This window comes from Malaclemys terrapin, chromosome 1 (assembly GCF_027887155.1).
Source record: "Malaclemys terrapin pileata isolate rMalTer1 chromosome 1, rMalTer1.hap1, whole genome shotgun sequence".
In the NCBI taxonomy this organism is placed as follows: Eukaryota; Metazoa; Chordata; order Testudines; family Emydidae; genus Malaclemys; species Malaclemys terrapin.
The window spans coordinates 8,962,850-8,988,086 of NC_071505.1; the positions used below are offsets into that span (position 1 = coordinate 8,962,850).

General features: G+C 50.6%; 1 protein-coding gene across 1 annotated transcript in view; it reads left to right on the forward strand.

The window, feature by feature from the left end:
- Positions 1–25,237, forward strand: part of PLXNA4 (plexin A4) — a 632,199-nt gene that overhangs the window by 529,378 nt on the left and 77,584 nt on the right. Inside the window, exons 14-19 of the mRNA XM_054015834.1 lie at positions 668–785; positions 6,415–6,551; positions 8,987–9,154; positions 18,468–18,561; positions 23,511–23,750; positions 24,854–25,000. Coding sequence (XP_053871809.1) covers positions 668–785; positions 6,415–6,551; positions 8,987–9,154; positions 18,468–18,561; positions 23,511–23,750; positions 24,854–25,000 — 904 coding nt within the window. The remainder of the gene's footprint in view (positions 1–667; positions 786–6,414; positions 6,552–8,986; positions 9,155–18,467; positions 18,562–23,510; positions 23,751–24,853; positions 25,001–25,237) is intronic.

The window sequence follows — 25,237 nt, forward strand, 5'->3', positions numbered from 1 at the left end:
TGTTCTTCGTGCAGACAAACCCCGCACAAACCGCCCAGGAAGAGGAGGGTTGGGTAATGCATAGCTCCTCTCCTTCTCCAGCTATCACAAAGTCATTCCCAAAGCACTGCCTTAGCCTATGGCGTGGCAGTGAGTCTGTTGTGGTCTTCACTGTTCCTGCTCCCAGCAGGAGCTCCCACGCCCCCCGGTTTTGTTGAGTAAGGGCATGTGGATTGTCCCCTACTCCTGGGATCTCTGCCCCACCTTAGTTGACAGCCACCAGCGATGGGCAGAAGAGAGCTGGTTTAGGTCCCATCTTCAGGACAGAAGCACTGAGAACTGAGTTTGCACTGCAGTGGCCAGCAATGAGTGGGAGCCCAAGAGCTGATGTGGGATTGGAACCCGCAGCCCAACCCAAAGGTGAGTGCTACTGCTGGGTTGGACTAGCAAATGGATTGGTAAGAGGAGAGGGGAGAGACTAACTGGCCAGATCCTCAGCGGGTGAAAATTATCCTAGTTCTATGGCTTTCGGTGGAGCTTTGCTGATTTACAGATTTCCCCAGGGGTTCCTGTGGGTCGGGCGCTGGCAAGGAGTGAGCAGGGTCTGTGGGCTCTGCGGAGATAGGTCTGTTGTACCAGCGTGAACTGACCCGAACCCCTTGCCCTCCCCTCTATGCTTTCCATGCAGGATAGTGTGCGAGATGGGAGAGGCCAAACCCAGCCAGCACGCCGGATTCGTGGAGATCTGCGTGGCCGAGTGTAAGCCCGAGTTCATGGCCAGGTCCTCCCAGCTGTACTACTTTATGGTAAGCCCCATAACAGAACATCCCCTGGGATCAGAAGGAACTAAGGTCCCATCCAACTGCCATTTAGATCAGTTAACGTCTTTCCATTGAGCTTGAATAGGAATGGAGTCTGTCCGTCATTTTCTCTCACCTTCTTCTATGCTCCTTCTTCCCCCTTCCCCTCCACCTCAGCAACAGGGCCCATATGCAGCCTGCATGGCCATTCCTTCCCACTAGAAATCTACATGCCATTGGCTGGTGTTCCTATAGGATGCAACAGCTGTAGCAAGTGGTGCCTGGTGCCTTCCGGGTGCACTGGGGAAAGCAGTGTTGTGATCTGGAGGACAATTTAAGCTGATTAACCAGAAATCTGAATGGTGGGATACACTGGACTATAGAACAGTCTCCCAAAGGAAACTCAGGAAACTCCATCCCAGCAACCATGGAGACTGTACTGGGGAACCAATAGGGAATGGGCTAGGATTGTTGCCTGCAGGGAACTCCGCGTGTGATCCAGGCAACTGCCATCCTCAGGAGCTTTTCTAGCCCATCTCAAACATTCTCCATCTCATCATGGCTGCCCTCTTGTTCCTGTTCCAGGCACTATAGCAAGCACTTGGAGATGATGGTGATGGGGAGAGAATAGATGGATGGGCCTGGCTTAAAACACAAGAACCTTGGTATTCAGACTATGCTGATGCAGTGAGACCTTCCTACCACCAAATCCTTAGGAGAACTAGTGATTAGCCCTGGGCCTGAAGGGTATAGGGGGAGGGGAAGAGCTGGCCCATCTCTCCTGGGCGTGAGGGGCAGTGTGTAGGGATGTGGTCTAGCTCTGCTGGGCCTGAGGGGTGACAGGGGAAAAACTGGCCCTAATCTCCTGAGCCAAGGGGGGACGCACACCTGGCTCTGTTGGACCACAGAGGTGATGGGGGAAGAGCTGGTCTGACTCTCCTTGGCCAAGGGGGGGACGCACACCTAGCTCTGCTGGGCCTGAGGGGTGATGTGTAGGTCATGAAGAGCTGGCCCAGATCTCCTGGACCAAGCGGGAAGAGCACACTTGGTTTTTCTGGGCCTGAGAGGCCATCCTGTGTCCCAAGCCTGGGACCATAGAGGCTAAGGAATAGCCAGACAGCATCAGAATTGAATGGCAAGAAAGCAGTGCAAAGACAGAAAGGCTCTTCGCCATGCTAACAGTGCCGTGAGAGAGCGAGCAGCTGAAGGGAGCAGCTTGGAGCAAACTCTCAGTCTATCCAATGGGCACCCTGCAAATCCCATCAGGGAGTGCGTCACCACCCCGGCTCTCAGGGCCACCCACGCCTGCAGATGCCATCGTTAACCGCATGGTAGATGCCGGGGTGGGTCATGCCTGCTGCTCCCGGAGGAGCCCCACTGCAACTTAAGTGCTAATGAGCCTTTCAAAAGGTAGCCCTGAGAATCACAGCAGCAACTTGGAGCCAGCCATGGAGAAGGAGCTGGGAAACTAACGGGAGCTGCTGAAGGGGGTGGGGGAAGGCAATAGATCTCACCCTGATACCGCCCCCCAGGTAAGAGCCACTGCTGGTATGGGATACACACGGATCCTTAGTACCACCGCCCCATGGACCGTCACCCCACCCTGGCTGCAGTCCTGGGGATGGCCACATGTTCCAAGAGGAACATCCTGCGCCTGATGTGTGGGGCTGGGGAGAGATGTGGTCAGGGCGCAGGGCTGGGAGCCAGACGCTCCTGAGTTCTAGTAATCTCAGCTCTGATCGTGCCTCTGTCCATTGTCCTGGGCCCGTATATTCAAGTGTGACACGGGTCTTTTGCCATCCCTAATTTCTGCAATGAAGAGCCTCAGAAGAAGGGGATGTGCAGGATTCCCGCCGTCCCCACAACAAAAGGCTGTTCTTTGGGTTTTATCTGGAGTGAACTTTGTATTCGAGTGGCCACCTGGGCACGGCAGCTACGCTGCTGTTTTAAGGTGGGTAGCCGCAAGCAAGTGGATTTGTACTTTCTGCCCAGGGCATCAGTCTGCGCTAAGGTGTGGGAGTCTCTGGGTCTGACTCTGCTCTCAGTTACATCAGTGTAAATTAGGAATAATGCCACTGAAGTCAGTGGAGTGACACTGGTATAAAAGTGATGTGAGAAGGGAATCAATCACACTGTGCCTTTGTCTGTCTGTGTGCAGTCAACTCCCCCTCACTCCGTCTCCCCTGGCTTCCATCATGCACTGCTTGTGTAAGAGACCTGCTACGGCCCCTTGCTAGGGTGTGCTGGGCTTACTCGGCCCTTTCTATGCCAGTGAATGTGCATACATGAAGCCAGCAGATCTCGATGCGTTTTCAATGAGCTGCTGTCTTCGCTCCAGAGAGCTGGCTTCACCTCAAAGGGGTTTGAATGCACCTGAGCATTGTTTTTCACTGGAATGGGCATTGGTGATGACATGTCAATAGCTGCGGTTTTCACATTCTGCTAGGGATGTTTCGCTAACCTCTGGCTCTCCCAGTGCTATTCAGAAGCTACCTATGGTGATGGGGACAGAGAAGTGCCTAGGCGGAGAGTTCCCATCAGGCAGACAGAAGGGCTCTTTCCAAAACATTACCCTTGAGCTTGTTACCTTTGTCCGTTTGTAACAGCTTCTCCCGCTGGCTGTTACCTTCTTGGCTGCCCGTTACTCCATACATGCCTGAGTCTAACGTCAGTGGGGTTTTCTTCGCTGAATGCCTCCATACCGTTGTGCTAGGCAGGGAAAACAGCTGCTCTCTAGCCAACTCATCTGATGCCTTCTCCCATGTTCATCACTCCCTCGTCGGCAAGTCACATTCCTGGCTCTGCTTTGCCCCAGTCCCAGGGAGATGGTTACGTTACCTACACATCACGACATGCCTTGCAAGGCTTCAGGGGGATTTGACATACTAGACTCAGGGGCGGCAGCTGCAAGGACAGAGCGATGCTCGGTGATCAAGGGGGGGAAGCTGCCACGGGAGCAGGAAGGGTTGGGAGAAGGTTGGCCCTAGGTCAGGCATGGTGGTAGCAGGCAGAGAAGGGAGGCTCTGGAGTAGGACACCCTGGGTGGCCACATCAGTAAGTGCAGATTGCGCCAAGGGCAGGGTGGGGAAGCGGGTTCACAAGAAGGAAATACAGGGAAGAGAGGATGACAGCACCAAGGAAGGACACACAGTGTTTGTGGAAGATGGATTGGACAGCTCCATCTCCATCCATTCAGCCTGTTACAGCTCCACTAACCCTCCTTGCATTTTCTGTTGCATTTTGCCAACAAGGAAATGGTAAACTTGGAACTCCTTACCTGAGGAGGTAGTGAAGGCTAGGACTCACAGAGTTTGAAAGAACTGGATAAATTCATGGTGGTTAAGTCCATTAATGGCTATTAGCCAGGACGGGTAAGGAATGGTGTTCCTAGTCTCTGTTTGTCAGAGGGTGGAGATGGATGGCAGGAGAGAGATCACTTGATCATTGCCTGTTAGGTTCACTCCCTCTGGCGCACCTGGCATTGGCCACTGTCGGTAGACAGGATACTGGGCTAGATGGACCTTTGGTCTGACCCGGTATGGCCTTTCTTATGTTCTTATGTAAAGAATCTGGAGTTTGATCTTTAGTGCAAATACCCTGAGCCACAAATCCTCTGATAATACCTCCCAAAACTCAGTGACCCTCTGCAGCAGGGCATCTTGGTTGGGATTCCTTTGTGCTGAGGACCATTGAATGCAGGATGGTGAAGTCATTTGGATAGGTTTCATAGAAAACTCAACAGAGGAGGAGAAAGATGCCTCAGGAGATTGGGACAGGGATATGGAGCCTGTCACCTTTAGGACCACTGGGGCAAATTTCACAAGGATTGTTAGTGATTGAAAGTAGCCAACATCCAATGGCTGTTCAGTGGCTTATGTGGAATGAGTTGGTGATTCTCAGTCCAAATCCTACTAGACAGGAAACTGCATCAAAGCCAGGACCTTGACAGTCAGCACTAATTTGCACCCTGGTTGGCAGTCTTGCGTGAGAAGCTAAGGAATCAATCAGTGGGACATGGTGATTGCACCTGCATCTCACCAAAGGATGATCCCATGAGAGCAAGGTGTCAATGCAGGGAGCTTACCCTGCTGTGTAGAGAAACTTCAGACTCCTGGGCTGCTGTCAGATCGGCCCCTTTTCTACATGCTAACTTCCTTTGGAATGAAAGCGGAGCAGAAAGATTTCTGTTGTGTTTCAGTGTGTTTGCAACATGATTAGCCGGTGATGGGGGGGCTGAAAGAAGGAACCAGAACGCGTGTTGGGTGGTTTTATACAATTTTATCAATGGTCTCCGAAGCTCAGGAATATGTTCATGTATTGTACCTGCTCGTTCAGAGGAATTGGGGAGAGCTTCAAGCTTTTGTGCTATCGTTCTTAAAAAGAAAAAAAAATCTTCATTTAAATGCAGATAGTAGCTTTTCACTTGGGAGTGAGTGGAAAGTTTTTCTATTAAAATGCTAATGAAAGAATAAACTGTAACTTCAAATTTCTCCCTGAAAATGGACGCCTCCTCTCTGTGTTTTGGTATCAGTGTAATCTGTGCCTTCGGAGTATGATTATTGTATCTTGATTGGAGGGGTGAGGGGAGTTCATTTTCTCTTGGCCGTTAAGGAATCTTTTCAGATACATTTGTCAAGCATCTGGGCATATTTTGAAGAGCAACTCAAAAAAAAAAAAAAAAAGTGAGCATGAACTAAATGAAATGATGATTTGGAAATGATACCTTCCCTTAGTAGTAGTGTTAGGGTAGCACGTACAGATCAATGCTTTGTTGTGCCAGGCATTGTAGATACACCAGTCCCAGACAGTTCCTGCCCCAAAGATTTTACCATCTAAATAGATAAGACAGGCAGTATTATTACCCTCATTTAACGCATGAGTAACTGAGGCACAGAAAGATCCAGTGACTTACTCAGGGGTCACACAGCAAGTCTATGACAGAGCCACGTGTTGAACCCAGATCTTCCGAGCCCCAGTGCACAAGGCCACCCTTCCTTTCCTTTTTCCCTTATGGGAAAGTCCTACGTAATTGACTAGAGAGTGGTCCGCTTTCTACAGAATGTTCAGCCCCCCTATAGAATTCCATAGCAGGGTTATTATCCTCTGTCCCAGTCTATACCTTGGCTTCGAAAACCTATAGAAAGGAGCTCATTTGCTCTTAACATCAACAGGGTTTTTGAGTAATGTTTTTTGTCTCTGTTACGCTCTGTCGGACTTCTTCATGCAGTCGATATAACACACGTGCAGTGCCACTTCCGATCCATTCAGCCGGTGCAGGATCTGAATGGCTTGGCTTCCTGGGGCGCTGCTGTATCAGAGCAAGGTTACTTCTGAGCTTTCTCTGAAGGGCCAGGGAGACCTGGGGCCCTTGGCTGTGGTCGCTCCATGCCTGCGACTCCCTTTTGAAATCATTGAACATTTATGAGTAACTGGAACATCTGGCCCAGTTTCAGGGGGGAAAAGGTAAGAGACAAGACAAGATAAACCAATAGGATCATGGTCGCCAAGGCTCATGGCCTCTGTTGCTTACCAGCCCAATAGAATAAGGCAAATACTAAAGACACCCCATTCCTACTGGTACCGACCGGCAAACATACCCCCGATGCATTCTCAATGTGACTCTTTCTCTCCACAGACTCTGACTCTCTCTGACCTGAAGCCAAAGCGGGGTCCAGTGTCGGGGGGCACACAGGTGACCATTACAGGCACCAACCTGAATGCTGGCAGCAACGTTGTGGTGACATTTGGCCGGCAGCCCTGTCTCTTTTACAGGTGCGCACGTAATCCTTCCCTGCGGCTCGTGCCGGGGGCAGGGAGCCGCGAACGGAGGGATGTGGCTGGCGCCGTTTTCTGATGGGACTGTTGGGGCACCAGGCTATGAAATAGCCCCCTCTGTTTGTCCGGTGTCCTTGGTGCTGGGCTGGGCATGTGGAACGTGGTTACCGTGCTCCAGCACCTTCCCCATATGAAAGGGAGCTCACTGGGTCTCATCCCGGTGCCTATAGGCTATTAGTTCTCCTCACCTAATCACCATACAGGGGCTCCCAGCTCATGGAGAGGTGACAACTGGACTAGCAGGGGGTATTGCAGATGAGGGTTGAGGTACACTGGCTGAGACGTTTGGAGTCTTCGGACTGGAATAGCTGGGAGTGTTGCTGGTCACGTCTGAGCCAGAGCTGTTAGGGGAAGTGGAGTGACCGTGTCTGCTGGACAGGACAGTACTGTCACCCCCTCCCCCTTGTATCTATGAGGACCAAAATCATTCAGGCACAGTTTATATTACAAGTAAAAGTCACAACGAAAGGTGTAACTCAAAAGGGAGGGAGCATGAAACCAAAGACTGGCTAGACCTTCCCTAAGCACCCTGAGGACCGTATTAGTATGGGTATGAAGCAGATATAAATCACAGTAGCCTGGCCCATTATAGTTTCTCTCTTCTATTCGCACAAGCACATCTCTTGTTGTGTGTCAGTTCTGTTCTGCAGATAGAGACCTACCTCCTGCAGTCCATTAGTGTCCCTGGGTGGGAAGACCGGATTCATTTCATTGTTTTGATTATTATTTTATGTACATTTTCCATGGTCCCTGGTTAAATTTCATTACCGTTCTCCACGGGACCCGTGCTCTGCTAGTCCGTGTGGGAGTACAGTGCAAAAGATTCCATCCCACAGCCCTGCCTTATCAGGGAAAAAAAACAATTGATTCTAAGTATTAAAACAACTCTCTGATCTCTAAAAATAATCTTGTAAGATGGTGAAATGGATGGCTCAGCTGGAGACCAGGGCACAGAACTTTTCAGCTCTAGATCAGCAGTTCACTTCCACTCCAGGACGGTGGTGTCCAAGAGTCAGTGTCCTCTACTTGGTGTTCATTAATCCACATGAAAAGGGGTCCAGGTCCAGGTCTTAGTGGCATCTACAACACAAAACCTACCATCCCCACGATCAACACTAATGTAGCAATTAGCAACCTGTGGTTCCCAGAGAGGCCAAACACTAAGCAGGGCGTGAGACTGAATGCCTCTCCCACCTCCAAGGAGGCCTGCCCATTGCAGGGTTGAGGCACATTGGCAAGGTGATGGAGGGGGAAATTGTACAGCGATCATGGTCCATGCTGCATCTGTTCTGGGGTTACAAGACTTCAGTCTCCTGGGCTGTCACTATTGCATTTTTCAAACCGTATGAGTCATTCACGGATGTGGGGTGACCTGACGTCGGTAATGTATGGTCATGTGGTAACAGCCTGGGATTTAGGAGTTCACATGTGAACTGCAGCTGCATCGGCGCTGCTTAAAGAATCATAGAATCATAGAAGATTAGGGTTGGAAGGGACCTCAGGAGGTCATCTAGTCCAACCCCCTGCTCAGAGCAGGACCAATCCCCAACTAAATCAAAGAAGAGTGAACAGTTAGTGTTCAAGGAGCAGACACTGTAAGTGAGGGCAGCTGAAGGGAGGCTGGAGGATAGAAAGGGAGCAGACGTGAAGCATGCAGGTAACAACGAGCCCAGTTTGAGCCTCCTGTGATTGTAATTAGTGATGAGACTGAGTCACAGATCACTGATTCCTAAAAATCAAAGGCAGTAGGACCTTGGGTCTTTGCTCCACCCACTACAGAGGGAGAGGCCAGCTGCAAAATTCAGACCTGAATCGGGGTTTGAACCTTGCCACAAACTGGTGTTTTGGTTGTGACTCCTCTCTAGTTACAGTAAAATACCATCCAGAGATCCCAAAATGCACTGTGAACATTAGTTAGCTGAGACAACCAGGTCCCCCTGTGAAGTGGGCGGTGTCATCCCATATTACAGATGGGAAAGCTGATGCAGAATCAACCCACTGCCTTTCTTATGGCAGTGGTCACCGCTGAGGCTTTGAAGGAAGAAATCAAGCACTCATCAGGGCTGTCCCTGGACGGAAACATCTCTTGGACCCCAGCTCGGGTTCTGTTTGTGCCCTGAGGCCTGAGCACTGGGAGCCCTTGCAGTTTGAACCTAGCTAGTGTGAATATAGATGCTAATTTGTATTCAGATACACGTTATTCTGTTCCCACAAAGTCCACAGCAGGGAGTTTCCCCCAGGCTAGGGATGGATTGGTTACAAAGCACTGAATGGGGACTGGACAGCGGGGTTGGTGGCAGAGCCCATTAATGATGACATTATCCTGCTCACACCGTTTATGCCTGGTTGATTTTGGTTCGTTCCGCTCACAGGAGGTCCACGAAGCACATTGTCTGTAACACCACAGCCTCGGACGATGGCTTTGATAAGGTGAAGGTGTCCGTGAGGGTGGACAAGGCCAAGATACATCAGGAGTTGCAGTTTGAGTACATGGAGGACCCCACCATCCTGAGGATTGAGCCGGAGTGGAGCATCATCAGGTACTAATACAGCCACCATTTCCTCTGTCCCTGACTCCTGGTTGTTCTCTGTTGCACAGCTGGATCCAGGCGTGTGAGCGTCTCCTGCTGATTAAGAGCCCAGTTCAGCCATGCACTTTCCAGTGGGACTTAGGTGACGTGACCTTGACTTCAACGGGGCCTAGGCATGTGCTTTGCCGAATCAGGGCCAAGGAGCCTAATGGGAGCGGAGGGTGCTCCCAGGGCTAAATCCGGATGACGATGCCTTACGCTGTATCTAGTGCTCTTCAGCGGGGTGGCTCCCAAAGCACGTTGTGTGTTATGTCTGTGTGTGCGCATGCGCCGTGCATATGGAAGATCTTCCATTGACTAGGGAGAGTTCGATGGTGACTTCAGATGGTAGCTGTGTTCCTTCCAGGAGCCGCAAGGGGACTCTCGGCAGTGCTTGTGTCTAAGAAACCTTCTGCATCTCCTCTAGCAGGGCACAACTTCCCTGCTTAATGAGGCAAACTCCGCACAGGAGCCTTTGCCGAATGCATGTCTTGGGAATACCGTGGCAATTGTTTTAATTACAAGGCGGTCTCGTGTCTGAGGTTGGAGAGTTTTGCCCTGGTACTGAGGACTGGAGAGTTTCACCCTCCACTTCTATGCCAACCCCCCCACCCCCCAAGTTCCATGCTTGCCTCCCAACTCCAGGATTTTCCCCATAAGTGGTAGGGGGAAAGGACTGGATTCTCTTCTGTTGCAGACTCTTCCACTTTCCCCTGTGGCTGGCTAGACCTATGCTGAGTATCTCCCAGAGGATCTCAGTGCAGAATTTCATGATCCCCTCTGGGTTTGGCAGACAAAATAAAAACCCTCCGGAACTTGAACTGCTCCTTTCTGAATGAGGTTCGAGCACATTTCGGTCACATTACTTCCTTTTGGGGCTTTTCTACACCGTAGGGTAATGTGCTCTCCAGGGGCATGATTTCTCAAGTGCACAGACGTGTTGCCCATTAATTGATCCATTCAGACCCTGCCAGTGAGCACTAAAGGTTCCCTCGTGTGCTTTAACATCACGCTGTTTGGAACTGTGCTCCGTTAAATCACACTAGGGAATCTTCGGTGCATGCCAACAGTGTCAACGCAGGCCAATTAACGTGCACTTTAGAAATCACACCCTCCTAGTGTGTGTTATCCCATCGTAGACAAGCCCTTTACTTTCCACTGCTTTCCTGCACTTGCTCCAGTTGCTTTCCAAATGGCAAGCGCCAGAGTTCCATGGGAAGGCGATTTATGGCCTGGCAGGGTCTCTCGCTAGATCTCCAACCCACATCTGCAGACCCAAAAGGTTCAGATAGCGTGGAGATGCCTCCCTATTACTGAACCGTCATCCTAACCAAACCTCGCAGGCATTGGAACCCTCACGAGTTTCCTCCAGGACAGAGAGGTCCACGCTGCACCGGTCACTCAGTCCCGACTTGCCCCATACCCCGTTGTGACTGTTTTAATATTTGTTTTGCCGTAGCACCCAGTGGCCCCAGAACCCCATGGTGAGGCACAGACACAAAGAAAGACATGGCCCCTGCCCACCAAGGTCCACATTCTAATGGCCCTGACCTGTGCCAAGCCCCGCTTTTCCACTTAGTTCCACTGATGCAACCCCATTTGCTCCAGCGGGGTCACACTGAGAAGAGTAGCTGAGAGGAGACTTTGGCCCTTAGTATGGATGGAAGCAAAACCTTAGACAAATACTGTCACAAGCCTGCGAGACTGGCCCAGTGAAGAGAGAAATTGGTCATTAAATGCTCTAGTATTTCCTTTAAAAGATACCAAATAAGAAATATGAGTCTCCTCTCATCCATCCATCACAGCTCTCAGCTCCCCTGTCAACCTGGAGTGATTGGAGTATCTGGGGATTAGGTCGCGTCTCGTAAATACCCTGGTTCAGCTCCCATCCAGACGATGTTTTCCCAAATCAATTAACGACTTTAATTACGGTGGGGGAATTTACCAATTTCGCCAGATTGAATCTTTCCACATTGGGCTTGCGGCTTTAGTGTCTGGATTATCCATTCTGGGGGGTTGTTAGTCACAGAGTTCAGGTTATCGCTGAAATGAGAAAGCGCTTTACTCTCTTCCTGGGTGAAAGCGAGTTTAGTGCTGGCGAAAGGCGCTGGATTGACAGTGCTGGGCACTGAATCCCTCCATTATCCACAGGATAGTGCCAGAGCAGGCAGCTTCCTCCACCCTGCCGATGCCCTTGCCACAAGTGAAAAGGGAGTTCACTCTGCAGGGCCTGTTTGCTCCTGGGTTTCTCTGCTGAAGCTGCCAACAAGAGGGTTAGTTAGCACGAGTCGAGTTGTGATGTGAAATGGGACTCTCTGCGCTTAACGGAGATCCAGGAACAGTGTCTGCTCTTGGCCCATCGAGACCTGGCAGTTACTGCTGCGGGTGCCAACCAGGGTGGCAGCTCTGGTGTTTTGTGATGGTGGCACACCCCATCCACCAGGGCCTGGACTGAGGCCTCTTCTTCCGTTCATATGCACCTCCAAGCACGCACCCCTTTGTTGGTTGCTCCCAGCCAGATCTGGATTGGACGTGGTGATGCAGAGCTGACCTAGAGTGAGTCTGGTGGGGCTGATCCTGGGGCCTTTAGGACAGGGGTGGCCAACCTGTGGCTCTGGAGCCACGTGCGGCTCTTCAGAAGTTAATTTGCGGCTCCTTGTATAGGCACCGACTCCGGGGCTGGAGCTACAGGCGCCAACTTTCCAATGTGCCGGGGGGTGCTCACTGCTCAACCCCTGGCTCTGCCACAGGCCCTGCCCCCACTCCACCCCTTCCCGCCCCCTCCCCTGCCGTGCCCTCGCTCCTCCCCCCCCCCCAGAGCCTTCTGCACGCGACAAAACAGCTGATCCGGAGGTGCGGGAATGGAGGGGGAGGCGCTGATCAGCGGGGCTGCCGGTGGGCAGGAGGGGCTGGGAGCGGGTTGGGGGGCTGCTGACGTATTACTGTGTCTCTTTGGCAATGTACATTGGTAAATTCTGGCTCCTTCTCAGGCTCAGGTTAGCCACCTCTGCTTTAGGACATTAGTTCTCCTCACAGAACCATTGTACAGTCCAAGCTGATTGGCGGCCACAGCTTGCGGGTAGGTAACCACTGGACTAGCAGAAGGTATTGCAGATGAAGCTTGAGGTGCGTTGGCTGAGCTGTGTGGAGGCTCTGGACTGGAGAGACTGCCTGTCCCAGTGCCTGTTCCCCTGAACCGTCCAGTGCTCCATTGCTATTGAAAGAAATTAAAACCTGTGGTGCCCTCGGACGGATTGCAATCATCTACAGCCAACAAAGAGTCTGGTGGCACCTTAAAGACTAACAGATTTATTTGGGCATAAGCTTTCGTGAGTAAAAACCTCACTTCTTCTGAAATAAATGTGGTCAAACTTTACTAATTCTGGGTCACTGAGAACGAAAATGATGCTTAAAATTGTTGATTGGCTCTAGTTTTCAAGATATGCTATTGGGTCAGTATATACGACCCTTGACTTGGGAATGGCGGAGCATAAGTGAGTTATAAAGGGAAGGGATCTCAATTTAAACCAGAAATGACTAAAATACATCTTTGACTGGATCTATGAATAAATCTGTGACTGGGTTTGGACAGTACTTGCTTTTTAGGCAAAACAATGAATGATGCAATCTGAAGCTGGTATTGCATCACACATGATATGAATTGCATCATGTTATTCCTAGAAGTAATGGATGATGCAATCATAACGAAACTTACATCACTCTGCTGAACAAATTGCCCTATATCCGCTCTAGAAATCATACAGTGTCGTGCTCTCTTATTTGTCAGTGTTTGATTTTGCAAAGGGACACATTTCTGTTTAACCAAAGTGAGCAGAGATGTCTCGTACTTGTGTGAACAGTGCAGATAACTTCTGCTATGTTTGTGGTGAAGTGACTTTTGCATCACAAAAGCGCAGTGTAACCACTATGGTTAAGAAAGCCTATCACCTTTATTTTGGCTGCAAAATTGGAGATCAGGACAAGAGGTGGGCCCCACACATATACTGCAACACTTGTGCAACAAATCTTCGGCAGTGGTTGAACAGGAAAAGGAAATGTATGCCTTTTGCAGTGGCAATGATTTGGAGAGAGCCAACAGATCATACCAGCAAATGTTACTTCTGTATGGTGCCTCCAGTTGGGAAAGGTGTGTCAAAGAAGAAAAAGTGGACTGTGCGTATCCAAACATTCCATCAGCTATACGCCCAGTACCCCACGGAGAAGGACTGCTGGTTCCTGATGCACCAGAATCATTCTCACTTGAGTCAGACGAGGAAGAGGATGAAACTTCTGGTCCTGAACCATCAATGTCACAGGACCCACATTTTCTCCCATCCTCCTCCTCTGAACCACACCTCATAACACAAGGTGAACTGAATGACCTTGTCAGGGATTTGGAACTACCCAAGAGTAAGGCAGAGCTGTTGGGCTCCAGACTACAGCAGTGGAATCTCCTGGCAGGTGATGTTAGGGTTTCCATGTTCCGTGACCATCAAAAGGATCTTGTCCCATTCTTCTTCATGGAAGGTGATCTTGTAGCCTGCAACAACATCGATGGTGTGATGGCAGCCCTCAACATCGTTCACAATCCAGATGAGTGGAGACTGTTCATTGATTCATTGAAGAAGAGTCTTAAAGCTGTTTTACTGCATAATGGCAATGTTTTGCCATCAATTCCAGTTGGTCATGCAGTCCATATGAAGGAAACCTATGACAACATGAAACAACTTTTGAGGTGCATAAACTATGACCAACATCAGTGGCAGCTTTGTGGCGATTTGAAGGTTGTTGCTCTCTTGCTTGGTCTGCAGACTGGATACACAAAGTACTGCTGTTTTCTCTGCGAATGGGATAGTAGAGCAAGAGATTCCCACTACATCAAGAAAGATTGGCCACTCTGACAGTCATTGGAGCCTGGGAGGAAAAGTGTTCAGCATCCACCACTTGTTGAATCAAGGAAGATTTTGTTACCACCCTTACACATCAAGCTGGGTCTGATGAAGAACTTTGTCAAGGCCATTGACAAAACACAAGCAGCTTTCAAGTACGCCCGTGGAAAATTTCCAAGGTTAAGTGAAGCTAAGATAAAGGAAGGTGTCTTTGTTGGTCCTCAGATTCGTGAACTTCTTCGAGATGATGCATTTGACCATGCACTGCATGGCAAGGAAAAGACAGCATGGAAAGCCTTCCAGTTGGTAGCAATAAATTTTCTTGGAAACAACAAAGCAGACAGCTACAGGTTGTTGGTGGAAAACCTCCTCAAGGCATACAAAAGCCTTCATTGCAACATGTCACTAAAGATAAATTTTTTGCACTCTCATCTAGATTTTTTTCCAGCGAACTGCGGAGCAGTGAGCGACGAGCACGGCGAGCGATTTCACCAGGACATTGCAACAATGGAGAAACGCTATCAGGGCAAATGGAGCCCATCAATGCTTGCAGACTATTGCTGGACAGTGACAAGAGATGCTCCATTTAATGAATACAAGAGACAAGCCAAGAAGCGCCGAGACACTGAATAGGACTAAGCTATGTACATAATAGTTTTTTGCCTTTTGTTTCATAGTAAATTTTATTTATATAACCCTTTTGCTGATTTTTAAAGTGTTACATAAACAGGACAGGCGAAATATTATCATGTAAAGCAACCATAAACACATGAAAAGACCTAGGTTTACAATTTATGATTAAAACTCTACTATCTACACAATATACATAGACATAAAAGATAAAAACTTAAATATCTTAGAAACAGTAGCCAATCAGTTGTTTTAATTGTCATATTTGAATTCAGCTCATCAAAATACATAATAAATAGCACATTTTATCTCTGAAGCAGACGACTTCTCAAAAATTGTAGACCAGTGTTGTCTGTTCAGCTGCCAGCTGGGTAGCACGGACAGATGGCGAATGCATCTCGCTGTCCAGTTAGTCCCTCTGCCCCTCGCTGTTCTAAGGGGCTGGGTCGGAGGGAATCTCCAGTGTTCATTCGGTGGAGATGCACAGCAATGGCTTGAGTGTAATGAGTCACTTCTGAACCTGACAAGTGCTCGCTGAGCCCCGCCAGGTTAGCGCCGCTGAGCTGATGAGCTATCCCTCAGCCGCAGCTTGCACGTCTATCTGCCAGGGCTCAGCCAATCCACAGGCTCAGGTCTAACCAGGAGTCCCCAAGGCCAGGGATATGGGCTCCCATTGAGAACAGCCACTCCAGTCTGCTCAACGTCACTACCTCACCCAGAGTATCCCCGCCGCTTGGAGGGTCTTACACGCTGCTCCTGCTCCAGCCTGCGCCTGCTGCTGCCCTGGCCTTGTTCCAACCCTGTTCTTGATTCCTGCTCTGACCCCTGGCTCTGGTCCCCAGCCTGACCGCTAGGCGTGACCCCTGCTGTTCCAACCACTTGGCCTCACTATCCACTTCTCAGTTTGACATTGAGTCAGGCCCAGTGCCAGCAAGTGTGGCAATCTAATACAATGCATCCAGCGCACCTCAGTCCTGCCTTCAGTTCCACTTCTGAGCCTCTTCTTGAGGTCAAAGCCTTGGAGAACGGTGAAGGGGGGCAGGACAGAGCATCCTACATTAGCACCGTATTTCAGCATCTCTTTTCCTAGTGTGGAGCAAACCTCTGGAACTCTCCACTACAGGGAGTCATTGAGGCAAGCAGCAAAGCAGGGCTTTCAGAAAGGGCTGGATCATTGTATGGCCAGTGGTGACATGTGCGGCTCTTCGAGCAAAATCAAGAATGGTTTAATTGACCCCCATGCTTGAGGCTGTAAGTTGATCAACTGCCAAGGTCAGGGAAGAATTTTCCTGCTTGCCTCTAGTATAGTTTTGCATTCTTGGCAGGGGAAAGGTCACCTTCTAAGCAGCCAGTTTTGGCCACTGCTTGAGGGCAGGGTGCCAGATGAGAGAGATTTATCGTGCAATACGCTTCATCACAGCAACTTATGGGTCTCTCTTCACCTTGTCCCTGACTTCTGAGTTAAGATCTCTGAAGGCTGAATGAGTGTCATTACACCAGCCTTGCAAAGTCATCATGAAAATGTACCAGGCCAGGCACAAATTCCACTCACCTGCCATTTTCCATGGCAATAATAGAAACAAACGGATCTTATTTGATTTACCCGTCCAAAAAAAAAAAAAGACTCACGCTGGGTGAGTAGAATTTTACAAGGCTACATTAAAACAGATGGTCTGGGGTTGATTTGAGTTACATTCAGCATCAGCTGGTTCTGAAGAGTAAAGAAGACATTACAGAGCCTCCCGTCCGGTCAGGGATGCACTTGAGAAAAATCCCAGACCCCAGCATTATCTGACACACAAGCTGTCAGCAACGCCCCCATCTGCCATAGGCGAGATGTGCCCAGCCAAGCCCCGAGCGAGAGGTGGGGTGGGGAGGGGAGAGTAAGGAGTTGGGAAGTGAGATGTAGAGACAGGCATCATCTCTCCAGCTAATGCAGTGTCACGACCTCAACATCCCATTGTGTCTTCGCTTCCATTTCTCAGCATGCACAATAAAGGAAGAGAAAGATTGAGATGGCCATTTAATGTCAGGCAGAGAGCTCTCCGCAGCGGGCCAGGCCAGGGAGTGCTGGAAATCCTTACAGAGCTACCGGTGTCTCAGAGAATCAGAGAATATCAGGGTTGGAAGGGACCTCAGGAGGTCATCTAGTCCAATTCCCTACTCAAAGCAGGACCAATCCCCAACTAAATCATCCCAGCCAGGGCTTTGTCAAGCCTGACCTCTAATGAAGGAGATTCCACCACCTCCCTAAGTAACCCATTCCAGTGCTTCACCACACTCCTAGTGAAATAGTGTTTCCTAATATCCAACCTAAACCTCCCCCACTGCAACTTGAGACCATTACTCCTTGTTCTATCATCTGCTACCACAGAACAGTCTCCATTCACTTCTAAAACCAGAGACAGTGTTCACCATCCCGTGGCCCAGGGTGACTGTGCTCTGAGCTACTGCCAAGTGGGATGCTCAGGGATTCCAGCTGGGTAAAATCCTGATTGACCTAAAGCCTGGGGGGAAGATGGGGAGGCTGAGTGAAGATGTCAGCGAGACAGAGGGGAAGGGGTGGAAAGAAGGACCAAGCCAGTCAGAGGGGCGGGAGGTGGACCTGGTTGAGATCAGCCACAGAAGAGTTGGCAGAAGGCGGTGGGACCAAGGAGAAGTGTGCTGCTGTGCATGCCTGAGGCTGGGGCCTGTTAGGGCTCTGATCAGCTGAGCTTCCTCTTCCAATCAGCGGTTGCTTCTCCAGCCTAAACACACTAATAGGCCCTTTCCTCAGCTTTCAGGGCTGGTGTGGGGTGAACACCACCTTACACACAAGTAAAGCTAGCCACTGGTATGTCTACCCAGGCTGCAGTCACGTCTTGGATCGCAGCGTGGACATGAGTTTGAGAGCCAAACCTAGATCCAAATGGACATTTTGCAGATTGCCTCCTCTCTCCAATGGGATGGACCAGAGCCATGGATTCAAACTGAATGCTGCGGTTGGAGCCTCTCTCTTCGGGCGTGTCTGCACAGCAGCCGGAAGATGGGTAGACAGACCCACTCTAGCTCTGCTGAAGCTAGCACCTAAAAAGAACAGTGTGGCCATGGTGGCAGGTGGTGGCTGGTCTGATTACATAGCAAGGGGTTCAGGCGGGTTTATACTGAGGCGACTAGCCCGAGTCACTGCCCGTGTCACTGCAATGTCGAGGCACTAGTGCGAGCCCCGCTTGTGCAGGTATGTCTCTGCACACTGGGAATGACACCTCCCAGCAGCTATATAGAGATACCCTTCGATTCTGCCATCTCCAGAGATCACTGCGGCCACGCGGGTACAATCAACTCATTCACACACTTTGCAATAAATGTTTAGTAAGTGAATGTAAAGCAGGCGACATGTCTGAGAAGGAGAGCACCGGAGGGCGGGGGCCTCAGTGTTCAAAGTAGTTTGAGTCCCCTGTCACAGAAACAGAACAAGATGCACCCTGGAGAGATGCAGCTAAGACCTGTAGTGAAAGAGAACCCAAGCCACAGGTGCTCAGCTGGGAGGGGAGTACCTTGGAGTCACAGCAAATCAGACGGGGGTTTGCAATGTGACGTGGCAGCAGAAATGCTTGTGTGAATGTTTGGACCTGCTAGACAGGGCATCACCTTCCAGACCAGGGGTGTGGGAGCCCCTCTCTGCCCGTCTGTCCAAGGGATTCGCAGATCACCCATCACTGCAACATTCACTTCTGGGCCTTGATAACAGGCAATTCTTGTTGTTCCTTCTTTCTGTTCTGTAGTGGAAACACCCCCATAGCCGTGTGGGGAACTCACCTGGACCTTATCCAGAACCCTCAGATCCGGGCCAAGCATGGTGGGAAAGAACACGTCAATGTGAGTATTGTCACCGGGAAGGGGAGCGGTGTTAAGGAACGTGGCTGGGCTGGTGAAAGGGGCTATGGGACAGCTCTGGAGATTGGAGTCTCCTGTTTAGCCACAAAACAGGCAGAGCGTTAGCAGCCCAAGCAAGCCTGCCTGCCCAGTGCACCTCAAATCCAACCTGCAGCGGGGAGAGGAAAGTTGATTCTCCCAGATCCAGGTGGTTCCCAGTCTCTGCTGCGACAGTTAGTGGCAGGGATAATTTCTGTTATACGGGCACTCATCATCTAGGAATTGTCACCGATTGCCTATTGCACACCAGGCCCCACACTGCATTCCGATATTAACGATGTGGGTCACCTAGCTGCCATGCCGTGGGGTGGAAGGTGAGTCGAGCACGCTGGGGCAGCAGGGACTGGGAACACCCTGCTGTCACTTTAGCAACACCCTATTGATGTTGGCAAAGTGCTTTGAGATGACTGCCTAGGAGTCCTGCGGAAAGGGATCTGGGGGCTATAGTGGACCACAAGCTAAATATGAGTCAACAGTGTAACACTAATGGAAAAAACAGTCAACATCATCTGGGATGTATTAGCAGGAGTGTTGTAAGCAAGACACGAGAAATAATTCTTCTGCTCTACTCCATGCTGATTAGGCCTCAGCTGAAATATTGTGTCCAGTTCTGGGCGCCACATTTCAGGAAGGATGTGGACAAATTGGAGAGAGTCCAGAGAAGAGAAACAAAAATGATTAAAGGTCTAGAAAACATGACCTATGAGGGAAGATTGAAAAAACTGGGTTTGTTTAGTCTGGAGAAGAGAAGGCTGAGGGGAGACATGATAAGTTTTCAAGTACATATAAGGTTATAAGGAGGAGGGAGAAAAATTATTCTTGTTAATCTCTGAGGGTAGGACAAAAAGCAATTGGTATAAATTGCAGCAAGGGAGGTTTAGGTTGGACATTGGGAACAACTTCCTGTCAGGGTAGTTAACCACTGGAACAAATTGCCTAGGGAGGTTGTGGAATCTCCGTCATTGGAGGTTGTTAAGAACAGGTAAGACAAACACTTGCAAGGGATGGTCTAGTAGTTGTTACTTAGTCCTTGAGTGCAGAGGACTGGACTAGATGACCTCTTGAGGTCCTTCCAGTCCTACGATTCTGTGAAACCCTTGGAAGAAAAGCCCCAGAGAAGAGCAGAGGATTTGTTCTTACTACCAGCTCCAGACCCTGTGAAACACCCACACTCTCACTCAGCCAGGCCCCATGGCCTTGCATGCTCATTGCCAACAGGCAGCTAGCATTGAGTGAGGCCTCAGAGTCCAGCTGCCTGTTCACACTGCGGCTGAGGCTCTGGCAGGCCCATTTTCACTGAGAGAGGAAGCAGGGAGCAGCTGTGTTGCCCTTCTGCTGACATGAAGAGTGACAGTCACGAGGCTGCTTGAGAAACCAGATGTCCCCTACACCTGCCCTCAAAATGTCAGGTGTCCCCAGCCTTCTGGAGCCATCCTTGATGTGTTCTCCACAGTGAGTCACAGAGAGAGGCTGCTGACCCAGGGGAGTGGCTGGACTGCACTTACTGGGCATTACCTGGCCCTGGCACTGCTGGGCAAGGCCCTGATCCCACTGGATGCTGAGCACAGCCTGAGAAGGGTTGAGTAGCTGATGGCATTCTGCCTCTGCTGGGATCAGGCCCAGACTCTGAGCGAGGGAGGCGAAGGCAGGTACAGAGGCCTGCCTCAGCCCACCCACCAATGCATTCCCCCAACGAAGTCCCAGGGAATCCCAGGGTGGCATTCCTCATCTGCTGCTATGTGGGTCCTCTCCCCTGATGGTTGGTGGCGATGAGGAGCTCAACCCACTCCCCGGTTTCCCTGGCATCTCTTCTCTGCCTCCACAACAGCACAGCAATAAACTACATCTATCAAGGCACAGATTGTTTTTCTATTACCCACAAGCCCCTGCAAAATGCCATCAATCCCTTTAGCCTGTGAAGGTCTGTGTGCCTAGCAGAAGGGACTGGTGCAGAAATTACCCTGAAAGCTCCAAGGTCGCTTTCAATAAACCAAGAGCCAGCGTCCTCCTTTCCCACCCCATACCTTCCGCCTTGCCGGTATAATAGGCCAAGCCACTCTCGATTAGGCTCTGCGCCAGCTCCCAGAGCGCTCATGTCGAGCTAAATCTGGAGTGACACCGCTCGGGCCAGCCACGGCAGCGAGAAGAGATTTGCCTGTGCAGGGCGAGGAGACTGACAGGGGCAGGGTTTAATCAGGGCTTGTTGCTGTGAGGAGCAGAGATCGAAGGAGCCAGGGGGCAGGGAGGGAGAAATGAGCTTCCTTCTCCTAAAACCACGTCTCAGCCAAAGGAAACCACACGTCCGGATGTTGGAACATCAAGCAAAAAAAAAAAAAAAAAAATACACCAAACAAACCCATAACAAATAAAACCTGGAGACATCCCTGGGTGACGAAATTAAAAGGATGCAAACTAGGAAGGGTCATTGTAACTGGCTAGGAGGTTAGCATCAGCTTCTTAGTGCCTCCTGCCTTACCTTGCTATACACAGAGATGGCTTTTTAGGGAAGGTCTCTGCTGCAGGGGACACCAGCTGACACTGGCCCAGGCTTTTCTGAGAGAGTTTGGCATCGATTCTTTCATACTACGGGGCCCCCTCTCCCCGTGATTTGCTCACTTTTACCTTTGCACGGACACACATCATCAATAGCCTCACAGGCACCTCCAGCTTCCATGGGATCCCTGGGGTTTGGGGCTACCTGGCACTTCTGAAAATCAGGCCAAATGACCCTCCTTTTGAGGGTTGCGTGCTCACAGCTCCCTCTGACTTTAGCTGTACTGCGTTTGTGGCTTCTGAAACCCCAGATGCTACTGAACAAATTCTTCTCTCACTTACTGGTGTAACACCACTGGCTGGTGAAGCTGCTCCCAATTTACACCAGGGTAAGTGACCGCAGAACCAGGCCATTAAGTCCTGGTGGGTCTCCTGGCTGCGGAGGGCTGGCTATGCTGCTCCTGAATTAGCCAGAGGGGGAATTCATGTTACCCCAGTGAATCCGTGGTAGAGCCAGGAATAGGACTCAGGAGTCCTGATTTCCCATCCCCTGCTTTAACCACTAGACTACACTCCTCTCCTTTTGTCCTGCTACCTCCCTTTATCCCAGCGGTGCCATGTAATGGCTCCTAGCCTTAGAGGTAGGGCCAAACCCAGAGAGAGGCTGACCCCCTGCAGCCCCGTTGGCTCAATGAGTATTCCAGGTGCCTTTGGCCCCCCAGCCTTCGGCCCCTACAGAGGGTGTATGAGTCACGTTCTCGGCTGGGCCCGAGACATGGAGTAGGTTTGGAGCCTGATTCCACCTCCCATGACCTCCCACCACTTACAATAATCTCTGGGGGCAATCCTGGGTCATGGTAGGTATTTGTCTATCCTGTTGCATTTACCAAGTGTCCCTTGGCTGATAGATTCGCCAGCATTCAGAGCTAGCTGCCTGCAGTGCTTCATCCCCTTCAGCAAGCACTCGCCATCCCCCTGACAGGGAGCAACATGAGGCTGGGCCACCTAGTGACTAGCTCAAGGTAAAAGTGCCCTCATCAGCCAACACGCCATGTTCTACTGTCACTTACTCCTGTGTAAAACCAGCAGATCGTCACTGGAGTTACACCATGCTTAGATCAGACTCAGGGCCATGTAGACTGCCCAGCTGTCATGGGCAGTTGACCCCTGGAGAGGGATTTAAACTTGCGAACTGCTGGTTGACTCAGTGGGTGAGAGCTCTTGGTACCCAGTCATAGCCTGACTTCCTGTGCACAGGCTGATCTTGGGTCTTTCAGTGCTAGAGCAGAGCTGTCCCAGTGCGGCTCATCTGCATGGCTGCATCCTCTGCATTTAATTTGGCCCGAATCACTTTTCTCATCTGAATTGATCTGGGCAAAATCGATGCCAGCCCCCGTATTAAAGTAGACGTAATAGCGAATGCTCTTTGAGCAGGGACGGATTGCAGCAAACAGTGAAAGGGACGTTCGAAAAGGAAAATCATAAAGCCAGGCTTGTGTTCATGATTATTTGTACTAAAGTAACTTTGAGAGGCCTCAGCTGAGATACGGTCCCCTTTGCTGGGCGCCACACATATGCTTGGTGAGAGACTGTCTGTCCTGCCTATTTGGACTGTTAGTTCTTCAGGGCAGGGACTAAGTAATATTACACCCATTTTACAGGTGGGGATCTGAAGCACAGAGAGACTTAGGGCTTGTCTACATGGGGGAGTTATTCCAGAATAACTCTTCCTGATTTAACACCAGGTGTGGACACTCTTGTTCTGGAATAAGAGTGCCTATTCTGAATGCCAGATCTCCTGGGTCCCAGTGCAGTGCCTTAAACGCCAGGCCACCCTTTGGAGCCAAAGTCTGGATACCCCAAACTTTGCAGGGGGGGGAAAGGCAGGTTTAGTCGACCAGCCCATTATAGGGATTGTGGCTGCTGACAAAACTGAGATCCTTCTGCAGGTGCAGCTTTTGGACAGTTACCAGGGAGAAGGAGATCTGGAGCTCGGGTTGGACCTGCCTGCAGTAAAAGGCAGAGCTTTCCATTCCGGGGGGAAAAGTGGTGACACCGGTATCCTTGGAGTTCAAAGCCCCCCATGGAACAGGTGCAAGTTGCCCTCACAATGTCCCTCAGCCCTGAGCCGGAGGAACTGAGGACTCACTTGCAGGAGCAATGGGCTCCCCCGTGCTCCTTCCAGCCGTGGCCCCGGCTGAATGTGCTCTCAAGGTGCTGAATGTCGTGGTGGAGTGACTGGTGCCCCAGCTGGTCCCTTCCAGCAGCCCGGTAGCTACCTTCCTCTCCCCAGCCGTGGGTGGGATATTGTTCTATTGGAAGGGATTCAGTCTCTTGTAAAGGGTCTGTTGGGGGAGGGGCTGCTCTGATAAAGCTCTCCCTTGGCTCATGCCCTCTAGATCTGCGAGGTACAGAACGCCACAGAGATGACCTGCCAGGCTCCAGCACTGCCCGTGGACCCAAATCACCAGTCCGAGCTAACCGAGCGCCCAGAAGAGTTTGGTTTCATCCTGGATAATGTTCAGTCCCTGCTGATCCTCAACAAAACCAACTTCACCTACTACCCAAACCCAGTCTTTGAGGCTTTCAACCCCTCGGGGATCCTGGAGCTGAAGCCAGGAACTCCCATCATACTAAAGGTGAGGAGATGGGGGTAAGGGAGCAGCATCAGAGAACGATTATGCCCTCCAGGAACATATCCAGCCAATCACAGCACAGCTCATGCCAACATCCCACCAATCCCAACAGAGCCCTCACCAGCATCTCACCAGTCCCAGCATCACCAGTCCTAACAGAGGGCCTGCCAACATAGAATCATAGAATATCAGAGTTGGAAGGGACCTCAAGATGTCATCTAGTCCAACCACCTGCTCCATCCCTCCAATCACAACAGAGATGCCACCAGCACCCCACCAATCGTAGCACTGCTCCTGCCAACGTCCCACCAATCACAGCGCAGCATTCTTAACTTTACCCCAACCCACAGCAGATATTGTCTTGTGCTGTAGGAGCCTGGTGTGCGGATTAGATTGAGCAGTGGCAGAAACTGCACTGAAAAGGGAAGCAGGGAGAGAGAACGTTTGTGTTGTTCCAGAACATCCTAACCGCAAGAGACAGCTTCGAACAACTAACCTTTTCACTTCTTGACAGTTCACCCTCATGGAAGTACACGGAGTAGACCCTCAGCTGGTGTAACGCAGCATAGCTCTGTTGACTTTCCTGGAGCTACACCAGCTGAGAATCTGGCCCCATGTCTCTGTTTGTGCTGCAGTACGTGACAATATGGTGATTAGGACAGCCAGACGCAGCACGTTTGGAATTGTAAAGCTTGCTCACTCGCCATTTGTGCAAATCCGAGAACAACCTCTTTGTGGTTTGAGACATTCTGTGAGCCAGACAGCGAGCAAGAGCACTTTCTGGCCTACGTTTTCCAGTATGGGCCTCTGTATGTGATGTGTGTGCAAACAGATAATCGGGCACACAAAAGACACATTTGCACATTCAAAACAAATGTAACAAATGCAAACGTAGGCCTGTAATCCAGAGAGACAAGGCGCAGGGGAGCCCTGTACCAAGCTGTCCCGATCTTCCAGGGGTGGGTCAGGATTTACTCTCATTGAGGAAGGCCATAAATGATGAGCCAAGGAGGGCATGTCTAGGGATGGCACTCACATCACAGGGACAACCCAATGGCAGGTTATACCCTGCTGAAATGTTTGTGGGTTTGCTCCTCTCGGTCCAGGGGAAGAACCTAATCCCGCCGGTGACTGGAGGGAACGCCAAGCTGAATTACACCGTGCTGATAGGCGAGAAGCCATGTGTGGTGACCGTGTCGGACGTGCAGCTGCTGTGCGAGTCCCCGAACCTCATTGGACGGCACAAAGTGATGGTAAGCCAGGCGTTAATGGGAAACCCCAAGAGAATGGGAACCACTGAGAATTCCGGGATCCTTGGGATTTTGGATCCCGTTATTGTAGTCACTAGGAACTTGGTGACCCCCTCCAGAAGGCAACGCCCCAGTCTTGGGTGTTAAAATAAACAAACGTGGAGACCCTGGTAGCTCATGGGGAAGCTTGTAAAAGCATACAGCCCCGAATAGCCTCCACTGCTGGCATCCCCGTTATAG